Source organism: Megalobrama amblycephala, linkage group LG17 (genome assembly GCF_018812025.1).
Source record: "Megalobrama amblycephala isolate DHTTF-2021 linkage group LG17, ASM1881202v1, whole genome shotgun sequence".
NCBI lineage: Eukaryota > Metazoa > Chordata > Actinopteri > Cypriniformes > Xenocyprididae > Megalobrama > Megalobrama amblycephala.
In genome coordinates this window covers 21,972,974-21,985,218 of record NC_063060.1, presented here as the reverse complement: position 1 = coordinate 21,985,218, position 12,245 = coordinate 21,972,974, and the positions used below count along the sequence as shown (strand labels likewise).

Genomic DNA, 12,245 nt, shown 5'->3' with positions numbered 1-12,245 from the left:
TTATAAAAGGAATTTGGATTCATTTAACTGTTTAGCAGATTTTAGATGTGGTCCATATGACATATTAGCCTGTATCTTGTCAGCAAAATATAAAAAATCTACACAAACATTCTGAGGACACATGCGAAAAATCAGCAAATTCCAATGCAATTAAAATTTCTAAACTTTTGAACTGTATATCACAAATATAACTATATCAACAAAAAATCAGCAGCATTTGTGTTTTGCTTGGACCCCAATAATTTCCATTGGGTATATTTTTTATAATAATTATTATACTGCATTGACATTTCCTGTGTTTTGTGTTAGATGAGTAAAGAGTGCTGCTGCAGAAATGTTTGCTCTTCGCTTTCAATTACACAAATTGCAAAACCTAATAATTACACGTGCCTATTATTTATTTATTTATTTATTTATTTATTTATTTATTTATTTATTTATTTATTTATTTTTTCCTGAGTAGCACTAGCCATGACAAAATTATGCAATTGATTGTATTTTTCGGCTGCAGTCTCTTCATCTTTTACAACCCAATTGCCTGCAAGCATAATTAACCAAATGAAATGTTTATTTTCAGGGAATTTTTTTTAACAAAATAGTATTTTTTGGTGATCTAAATCTACAGGTGCTCAACAATCATAATGTTGCTAGGGTTACCTTCACAGATAATCTGTAGATGTGCACATTTTGTTCCATTTGTGGTTGATTCATGCGAGGAATATTCTACTTGTGTGGCCACATGGTGTTCTGGAAGGAAAAAAAAAAAATAACTTCAGATGTCCTAGATTAAATTTAGAGCAAACGTTTGGTGGTATGTTTTAGGTTTCGATGGTCTGAAGTTTTGATGTTTGCTTTATGATGGTTTCACTTTCATTTGAATCATGCACATCGTTTAGATCTTCAAGGGTCAAGATATTATTCTTATCAAGTTAAAGTCATTTGTTAATATCATTTACTTGCCGAAGATGATTTTTGGTCGCATTTGGCACTAAGCAAGTGTTAATTTAAGACCCTGCATGGTGCTTATATGTGAATAATGTATCAGGCACTGTTAACAGGTGTACTCTGCCCCACAGGGAATGCCTCTCTTACAGGTGTCAAAAGAGCATGATGACAGCAAGCTCAGTTATGTGGACGCTTTAAAAGCGGCTCAGAGGAGGAGTGATGCAGTAAATGTTGGTGTAGAGAGAGCAAAAGGCTCACATTGGTCCTCTTTCTACCAATATGATCAGCATGATGATGCATATCATCACCACAAGAGTCAGACTGATGGGATGTACATGCATGCAAAAAGAAAAGAGGAACATAGCAGATTTGACACCTATGATGGCCTTGCACTCTCTGATGCTTTCTTAGGCAACTACTATTCTCAAGTAAGTATCAATTTTACACAGCTTAAGAACTTAAATATCAATGCTGCATTGAGTTCAAAGGAGTCATGACATGAGAAATCAAACTTTCCTTCATTTTTTGACACATAAGAGGTCTTTGTACCATTAAAACATAAATGAAGATGTGCTCCATACATCCATGCGTTTCGCTTTTTTGTCCAGGTGATATGTGCAAAACTTGAGGTAAAATGTTCACTTTTTCATAAAAGAATGAAATTTTGTACACTTGTATAGTTTGGGAGAAATGGAGCACCTTGTGGTCGCCATGATGATCATTTTACTTTCCGCCATAACCAAGTTATGTATTTGTATCATGTCTTCTGAATCAAACATGATGACACAAAAGAGGTGATGCCTACCCCTATGTTTTGATGGTCAGTGATTACAATGATACCATATAAAACATCATAAACTGTTCAGGTGAATAGTTAATGGTGAATTCAGTGACGTGAGAAGGAAATCACAGTATCTTAGAACCTAGGCTAGACTTTATAATATCACATCTGTTGCATGCATGTTGGTAGATTTTCAAAACCTTAATTTTTTTTTTGTTGTTCATTAACCCTGACAATACAGTGACTGTAAAGAGTAGAATATTCAATATGGCCTTAGCAACATAGCTTAAAAAGGATGTCAAACACAAAGATTTACTTCAAAAAATCTATTTCAGAAACACGTTTGTTTGATGTTGTTGAATCTGTTCTTTAGTCTTCTTCACAGTCTCCTCCACAGCTGTTCACTTTAAGGAAGCTTTTTACTTTTGTACTGCCGACCGGTAGCCTTTCTTGCAGCTACAACTTAAGAGTTCAAGGATGGTCTAGCTTGGCTGTGGAAGAGTTGACCACAGTGGTCTCCAAATGCTTGGGTCCAACCAACCCCAGTCTGTTGCCACCAGTACATCCTTAGTTGGAAGATCTTACGGGTGTGGAACGTCATGTCATCTGCATTCCAGGTATCCCATGCTATCTTCTTGCCCCTGGTTACAAATGCAGATACTGTGTCATAGCCAGTGAAGGCATAGAACACGGGAAGGGCCTTGGATTTGTAACCTACAACCAGTACACTGAATCAACTATCTGCTAATCTGCTTGTCACCATTGACAACTGGTGTACCATGAGACGGCAATTAAGGGTTACACTTTATTTTAAGGTGTCTTTGTTACACTGCAATTATACATTTAAGTACTGAGTATATTAAGTATCAAGTATTGTATGTACTTACTATAGGGATATAGGATTAGGGTTTGGTTTGGTTTGGTTTAGGGTTAGTTGCATGTAATTATGCATAATTTATAGTTATTATTGGAATAACTACATGTAACATATGTAACAATGACACTGTAAAATACCCATGACATTAGGGGTGGGAATCGGAGGGTACCTCACGATACGATACGATCACGATAAATGGCTCACGATAAGGATAATATCGCGAGTCAGCGATTCTGCGATAATCGATATCGCTAGACAATCCTATAATGATACATCGCGATATTGGTCTTAATATGAAAACAAAATGCACGTGAAAAGGTTAAGTGCAGGTTAACGGATAAATCCGATCTTATATGTACATTTAATAGAGTTCACGTCACCGAAAGCAAGAAATATGAGGTGCATTTTATTGACCATCAGTTAATTTCAAAATCAAAGACTGCAATAGGAGAGAGCGGCAACAGCACTGGTATAAGGTCTCATTACTTTTAATGAAGATAATTGTGTGTTATGCGTCTGCGACTTACTTTCACTTTCATATGCGGCCGTTTGCGCGTCAGCTTGCTGAAGAGATCTGCGGCGATGTGTGATGCAGTAGCGTTGTCATATCTGACTCTCACATGTTTCAGTTTTAGTATTTTTGGGAGAAGTAAAATTTACATATGTAGTTTCAACAACCAGATGCATTTAGACTGAGCATAGACAGTTTTGACTGGAATGCGTCCCAGACCATCTCCTGAAGTGGTTTGAGCGATCGGATTTAAATCCGTCTCAAATGCGTATTTAGGCATTTAGACCTGGTCTTTTCACGATCGGATAGCTATCCGATCAGAGAAAATGCATGAAGTCACCAGGTGCAAACATCACCCTTTGACGCTCTTCAAGCGCTTAGATATACACGGGAGCGTTCGAAAGCAGGCGTCTATCAGAGGATCCCTAATATATGCTTTCAAATGCTCCCGTGTATATCTAAGCGCTCGGTGAAGAACGTCAAAGATGTCTACGACTGTCACATCAATGGTATAAAAGTGCGTCAAGACTGTGAACTTAAACGTGGCTGGGGCATCTATTTTACTCACACTGCTGTCCGCCATCCTGTTAATAACCTCTTTTTCTTAGGCTAGTTAACTTAAGTTCACGTTTTTCCTCATTCATGTGTCGAGCGCCGCCTTGAAGTAGGACGCTTTGAGCAAAGAAATCTATATATAGTGCTTTATTTTTTTTAAATTAAAATATCGATATTTGGCGCAGCGATACGATTCTCGTATCGCACAGAGAAGGATGACGATATATCGCCATATCGATATTCTGTCCCACCCCTACATGACATACCCATGAGTTACCCATGAAAGATCCCAGTTTCTGTTATGGCACACTGGAATGCAATAATCAAATCAGATTGCCTCTTGCATACATGAAGAGGCAGATACAAGAATGCTACTCCATGTGGCAGATTCAGCAAGAAAAGGATTTAAAAAGATCACCCTGTGCACTGTGGACACAGATGTCATGGTCCTAGCCATGACACATGTGTCAGAGCTGGTCATTGAGGAGATGTGGGTGGCATTTGGGACTGGCAAGAACTTCAAATACATGCCTGCTCATGAGACTGCCAAATCTCTGGGTTCTGACAAATCCAAGGCCCTTCCTGTGTTCCTGTGTTGTAACGCTGCATCTACATTTGCAACCATGGGCAAGAAGACAGCAGGGGATACCTGGATTGCAGAAACCCTTCAATGTCCTGTCAAAGGCTCCAAAAAACATTCCAGAGGAGGTGATTTCCATTATGAACCACTTCACAATTCCTCCTCTATGACCACACCAGCAGCCAACTCAACATCGATCAAGCTTGTCTTGCATTTTTCACAAAGAAAGGAAGAGGAATGGAACAAATCCCCCCCATCTAAGGATGCACTGGTTCAGCACCTCACAAGAGCAGTGTACCAAGGAGGACATGGCTGGGGATAAGCACTTGAGGTGGCACCAAATATGCCATTTCAGTCTGGGGTTTGATGGACCCAAGCGATTGGAGACCATTGTGGTCAACACTTTCAAAGGCAAGCTAGTCCACTTCTAAGTTGTGGCTGCATTCCTTAAAGTGCACAGCTCTGTGTCAATGTAGAGGATATTGTGATAGAGACATTAGCTGTGTTTCCACTGTCGAGCCAAAGGTGAGTGCGTTTCCACCGTCACTTCTGGGGCTTGATGTTTTATATGGTATCAGTGTAATCCTTGACCATCAAAACATATGGGCAGACATCACCTTTTCTGTGTCATGTTTGATTCAGAAGATATGAGACAAAATACATAATTTGGTTATGGTGGAAAGTAAAATGGTTGCCATGGTGACCACAGGGCATTTTTGTGATGGCTCCATTTCTGAAAATGTTCAGGGCCCCAAACTGTACAAGTGTACCAAATTTGATGCTTTTATGAAAAAGTGAAAAAAATAAAAAATAAATTCACATATCACCTGGACTATTTGCTGTTCCACAGACACTCTTAGTCCTTCTCAACCAGTTTCTATTGTTTTTTGTTGTTGTTGTTGTTGTTGTTGTTTTTTGCACAGTTTCAGCTACAATCCAATTATGATATTGTGTTTAATCACAATGTTTGGGATTGTGACATTTGACATGCAATGCAAATTTGTTTGAAACCACTTTTAGTCTAGAAAATTATAAACTAAAACTAAAAATTTCATGAAAATATATAAAATTAAAACATATAACATAATAAAATGAAACTGTTAATGGAAGCAACACCACTGAGAAAGTATTAAAATATGATACTTTACAGATATAATAATAATAATAATAATAATAATAAAAGATTGAAGGGAGGGTCCCTAGCACCAGAACAAGACTTTTTGGGCCCGGTTTCTCAGACTGGGCTTAGACAGGATTAGGCCTTAGTTCAATTAGGGCATTTAAGTAGCTTTTATAAACATACCCTAATAAATAAATAAATAAATAAACATAAAAAATAAATTAATTAAATTAAATGGAAAATTTTCAAAGTGTTAGTTCACCCAAAAATGAAAATTCTGTCATTAATTACTCACCTGTAAGACCTTCGTTCATCTTCAGAACACAAATTAAGCTATTTTTGATGAAATCCAAGAGGTATATGACTCATCCGTAGACAGCAATATAATCACCACTTTCAAGGACCAGAAAGGTATTAAAGTCATCGTTAAAACAGTTGCAATAGTTCAACCTCAATTTTATGAAGCGAAGAGAATACTTTTTGTGCACAAAACAAAACAAAAATAACATCTTTATTCAACAATATCTCCTCTTCTGTGTCATTCTCATACGTTGTTTACGGCCAGAGCTTCCAGGTTCTACATCAAAATGCAGACTCATTATTGGCCGACTCCTGCGTCAGCATCACACGCATGCATCTTGCTTCTCACGTATGTAACTTGGCTAATACTGAGCCGGCATTCGGATGTAAACATGGAAGCCTTCACTGTGCTTTCTGAGGCAACTGCATAAGGATAATGACAGGGAAGAGATTGTTGAATAAATTCGTTATTTTTGCTTTGTTTTTGAGCACAAAACGTATTCTTGTCGCTTCATAAAATTAAGGTTGAACCACTGCAGTCACGTCAACTGTTTTAACAATGTCTTTAGTACCTTTGTGGACCTTGAAAACGGTGATTATATTGCTGTCTATAGACGAGTTATATACCTCTCGGATTTCATCAAAAAATATCTCAATTTGTGTTCTGAAGATGAACGAAGATCTTACGGGTGTGGAACGGCATGAGGGGGAGTAATTAATGAAAGAAATTTAATTTTTGCATGAACTAACCCTTTAATATAGTATGTACGGCCAGTACTATGTATTTTGGCATTGTTGTATATGAACGGATCAGTAAATGCAACATTTCTCTTATTACAGAAAACAGGTTATGTGGCTAGGAAGCAAGATATGGGAGACTGTCTGAAGGTCTATGACTATGAGGGTCAGGAATCTTGCATGGGCTCATTTGAGGACATCTGCAGTCTCACGCATGAAGATGATAACCTTGCTTTCCTTGATGACCTTGGCCTGAGGTTCAAGACCCTAGCTGAGATCTGTAGTGGTTCTACAATAGAACTTGAAATGAGCACAACCACTGCTGTGACCTCCAAACCGGTCCTGTCTACCACACACAAAGATGTTGACGTACAGGAGACAGTTAGTCTACAAAATTCTCAGGAGAAAGGAATATCTTCCACCATTATTCATGCTGCAGGAGGACAGCAGGCAAGCAGCATGTCCTCTACAGGAATGTATGTCCATGAGAAGGTGATGGTTCCTAACCCAACTCTGTTAGTACAGCAGCCTGCATTGTACTATACCCATGCCACCCCCATTTATGTGGTGGAAACCCATCCTACTCTGGTGATGACGCCCAGCCCAGTCCTAGGCATTCAAGAGAATTTAATAGTAGAGGAGCAGAGGAGCTCTGATGCTACCCTGCGTGGAACTGCCAAACGTGAAATGCAGCAATACCAGAGTGTAGTCCTTGTTGAGAAGCAGCCAACTAAAGGGTCTGTGCAGGCTCAAGGTAGTGTCTCTGGAGCTGTTCAAATTGTTAACACTGAAGTAGTGCAGTCCACAGAGTCTCATGGGGTTAGACGGGCATTTCATCCCGCCAGAACGGTGATGGCAGGAGGGGCCAGAGAGAGGGAAGTTTGTGGTTCATTGGATATGAGGGTTCCTCAGAGTCTGTAAGCACTCTTAAAGCTGCAGTAGGGAGTTTTTAGAAAACGTTGACTTAGCCTGAAAATTTGAACAAGCACAACTCACAGGTCACTCCCCCTTGCTCTATGCTGCGCTACAGCCCTCCTTCCACAGCTCCTCCCCCATCACAACGGAGCCTGCCGTGAACGTGCAGGCTAGTAAGCAAGCAGGACCACCAATGACGGCGGATAAACAGTTATGGCACATTCACTGGTACAGACGAAACATCAACAGTATGATTTACATTGACTATGGCCTGCCCATACTTTGACTACAAACTTGGTCCTCAAAACATTACATATTTTGCAATACATGTAATGTAACTATATGACGTTGCACTATTTCTATAAGTAATAAATAGCTAGTAAGATAATATAACGGTAACTAACGTTACAGTATGCAAGTAATTATTCTATCGATATGTAATGCTAAATAAGGTTTGCTAGTACATTATTTCAGAACATGACAAGCCAGTGAATTAGTAGGTTTCAATAGTTGCTTTGTACAGTGCGTGACATTTTATCTGTATGTTATGCGGCTAGAGTTTTGACATTGAGTCAATGGGCACCGACGAGGAATTCACACCACAGCGACTTCGAGGAGTCAACGGGCGGGGAGAAGAGGAAGCCGTGGTGTGCGCGGAGCATCAGGCAGGGGACGGGCAGGCCTGTTTTGAAATTATATTAGTTGTGTAGTTCTTAAAATATGAAACAAATCAAGCAGGGATACTTACTTGTCAAGCAGAAATGTGGCTAACTCTGCATTGGTTTTTAATCCTTTCAGGACACGTAGCTCCCTCCACCTCGGAAAAGCCACTCCAATATTTACCCTCGTTTTATTTCGGGCTCTATCTAATTCTTTCTTTTTGGCTTTTTTATCATCGTCATCTGTCTTTTTCCGTTTACCCGTCTTTATTTTATGAGCAGGTGCCACTCGAGGAATTGGCAGTTTGGATTGTTTGTCCGGCATAAGCAAAGCTGCGGCACACCGGTAATCTTGAATTTGAACGCCTGTACGCGCTGTGCATGAGAGGGGTGAGAGCAGCGCGCACGCGAGCTTGATTAACACTGCTAAGACGCTCCTCCTGGCTCTGATTGGTTGTTTCTTACCAGGAGCAGTGTATTTTTGCAAATGGCAATAGGACCACTGGGAGGAGCCAGAGGAGATTGATTTTTTTCACAGATTATCTGTCTCATATTCTACTGTCAGGACATAATGGCAGGTTTAACAAATATGTAAAAAAATACATTTTTACAAAAGTTACCTACTGCAGCTTTAAGAAGTCACAATCTACAATATCTAGGATTGATCATTCCATCCCATACCTGCAAGTCCACCTACACTCGCTGCTGATGTACAATGATTTATTTCCCGTATGTTCATATAATAAGAAACTGACCTTCCAGTCAGCGTCATTAAGCCTTGGCAGTTGTATCTCTCCTGTGGCTACATGAAGCTTCGAGACTGTCCTCCAAAAAAAAAAAATGTTTTTCAAGCACCTTATTATGACCTATATTTACATTTAAAGTCATGCGCCCTCTAGCAGGCGTAAAAATAATGACAGTGTTGTGTTACATCTGTCGTCATGAAATGACGTATTACTGTCCTTACCAATCAAAATGCGTGTTCATTTAAATGCAACGTGTGGAGTTTTTACACCATTTCTCCTATTTTCATTTAACAAATCTATTTTTTTGTATTAACAACTACACCCACCCCATCCCTAAACCTACCCTTAGTGATTTATAGTGCATACACTTTATGAGCACATGCGTTCCCTGGGATCGAACCCACGATCACGATTGGATAGTTATTGCAATGTTCTGCCAATTGAGCTACGCGAAACCCGAAATATGACGCCGATAAAAGTGAACAATGCATTAAAATGAAATGGTGTCCTGTTGTCGATAGGGGCGCCACTTTAGTAAACATTCCTATGGGTCATTTTTCAGGGAAGTGACAAACAACCTATATGGTCGTATTGGTTGGAGAACATGTTGGAAGCTTCCTGTCACGATCCCTGTGTTGTCTTGTGTTTTGTAGGACTTTTATGTTAAAGTGTAATCTTGGTTTTCTTTGTTTCAAACTTTATTTCCTGTGTTTTGGTTCCTGTTTTGCCTTGTACCTTGTGTGTCGTTATAGTTACCCTCATTAGTTACCATGACATCATATCACCAACACCTGTCCCTTATCAGCCCATTGTTAACGTGTCTATTTAAACCTTTATGCGTCAGTTGTTGTGTGTTGGTTGTTGCTCTCGTGTGTGCGTTCTTGTCGTTGCTTCGTCTGCTGTGTATGGATTACTTCTGGTTTTGGATTACCCCTTATGTTATTAAATGTTGGTGCTTGCATTTGGATTCTCACTCTGTTTCATGCCTGCGCAATCGTAACACTTACCTTTCAAGACTCAAGATTCTGGACTCCTTCTGGATCAGCACCTTCCTGCAGACCCTCTGTGGTCAGTGAGCGAATGATGCATGATTTCACCTGTGCAACCAGACGCCGTCACTTACTGTACTAGAACTTTTACACTCTCTCCCACTGTGGAATGACTTTTCACCCAGCAACAGACCTTCTGAGACCATTACACAACTCTTCTATGAGCAATAATTCAGAACCATTAATAAATGCTTCTTATTAGCAGTAAAACAAACAAACAATATATATATGTTTTTTCTTCTGTTTTGCGTTTACAATTCATCACTAACTGTGTTTTTCTGGTGTACACATTTTATATTGCAGCACTGCTAATATACATTTTTTTTTAATGAAGTTTGTTTTCAGCTGCTTGGGTTTTTGCTTATTTGTAAGCTCCTTTGGATAAAAGCATCTGTTATATGAATAATTGTAAATACTTGATTGTCTACCACCAACTAAATGCTGTAATGATCATCCTTTGATGAATTCATGCACAAATGACATCGGAATATTTGTGAGGATTTTGTTTGTGGTTCTATTGAGTTATTCTGAATTTTATATGGATTAAAACCATCCAGATTTTTTTTAAATAGAAAAAAATCTAGAATAATCACCATTGTTAATGAGATATATTTTATAGTATATTTTATAAATTTTATTTTATGGGATTGTATTAAGTTGGCTTTAATTTTCCACAAGTTTCCGCAAATGTAACGTCTGTCAGCATCTGTTGATGAGCTATAGTCTACTACTGTATACTTTAGTTCACATTTAAACTCCATTTATCAATGGCATGCATAAATGGGAATTAAAGTAATTTGTCCAGAATGATAAAAAAAAACAGAAAACATGTAAATATTTATATAAATAACTGTAAAGTGATAAACACTGTAAAATTATGAATTACACTGTAGTTTTATTCCACCCAAGCATTAACGTAGTACATTTCAAGCATGTAATGCTGTAGGTATTAAAAAAATTATAAAAAGTATAACTATAAAAAGTTCATTCTCATTAAGCCAGCCAACAGCCAGCTTAGGGAAAAGGGAAAAAATAATCAGTATGATCTTATATGTGCTTTTATTTTAATCAAAAAGTATATTGCTTACTGTGGATGCACTTGTGTGTTCTTAAGAGTTTAAATAATCTTTAAGGAACATTTTCATTTTTTTTTTTTTTTTTTTTTTTTTGTATTAGATTGGTATTGTCATTAAGATTTGACAGTATAATGTGATGCTGCCACTGCAAATAATAATAAATAAATAAATAACATGCAAGTCATGTAAGTGTCTTGTCTTGTCTTGTCAATTTAAAGGTGCCCTAGAACTGAAAATTGAATTTACCTTGGCATAGTTGAATAACAAGAGTTCAGTACATGGAAATGACATACAGTGAGTCTCAAACACCATTGTTTCCTCCTTGTGTAAATCTCATTTGTTTAAAAGACCTCCGAAGAACAGGCGAATCTCAACATAACACCGACTGCTACGTAACAGTCGGGATCATTAATATGTACGCCCCCAATATTTGCATATGCCAGCTCATGTTCAAGAACTAGACAAGGGCAGCCAGTATTAACGTCTGGATGTGCACAGCTGAATCATCAGACTAGGTAAGCAAGCAAGAACAATAGCAAAAAATGGCAGATGGAGCGATAATAACTGACATGATCCATGATTACATGATATTTTTAGTGATATTTGTAAATTGTCTTTATAAATGTTTCGTTAGCATGTTGCTAATGTTCTGTTAAATGTGGTTAAAGTTACTATCATTTCTTACTGTATTCATGGAGACAAGAGAGCCATCGCTATTTTCATTTTTAAACACTTGCAGTCTGTATAATGCATAAACACAACTTCATTCTTTATAAATCTCTCCAACAGTGTGTAATGTTAGCTTTAGCCACGAAGCACAGCCTCAAACTCATTCAGAATCAAATGTAAACATCCAAATAAATACTATACTCGCATGATCCGACGCATACATGCAGTATGCATGACGAACATCTTGTAAAGATCCATTTGAGGGTTATATTAACTGTGTGAACTTTGTAAATGCACTGTATTATAGTCGAGAGCTCGGGGGGCAGGGAGTGTGTGATTTAAAGGGGCCGCAGCCTGAATCGGTGCATAGTTACTGATGCCCCAAAATAGGCAGTTAAAAAAATTAATTAAAAAAAATCTATGGGGTATTTTGAGCTGAAACTTCACAGACACATTCAGGGGACACCTTAGACTTATATTACATCTTGTAAAAACTGGTTCTAGGGCATCTTTAAGGTTTGCCTTGAGTAAAGTCAGTTTTACTTGTAGTACAATATATCAATTATTACAATACACATTGTTTCAAAAGCTGCTTTACAAAAATGCATTATTTTAAAGCCATAAGTAGTGAGAATGAATTAGGTGTATTCTTGACTAAAAAAAATAAGTCTTTAATCTAGCCTTACAGAGAGTGTGCCTGCGTCTGGGCAATGCTAGAAAGACT

At 38.1% G+C, this 12,245-nt stretch overlaps 1 protein-coding gene across 1 annotated transcript in view; it reads left to right on the top strand.

The window, feature by feature from the left end:
• Positions 1-7,649, top strand: part of dsg2l (desmoglein 2 like) — a 39,122-nt gene extending 31,473 nt beyond the window's left edge. The window contains exons 13-14 of the mRNA XM_048163064.1: positions 1,077-1,373; positions 6,510-7,649. Coding sequence (XP_048019021.1) covers positions 1,077-1,373; positions 6,510-7,328 — 1,116 coding nt within the window. The 3' untranslated portion in view covers positions 7,329-7,649. The remainder of the gene's footprint in view (positions 1-1,076; positions 1,374-6,509) is intronic.
• The last annotated feature ends 4,596 nt before the right edge of the window (positions 7,650-12,245 follow it).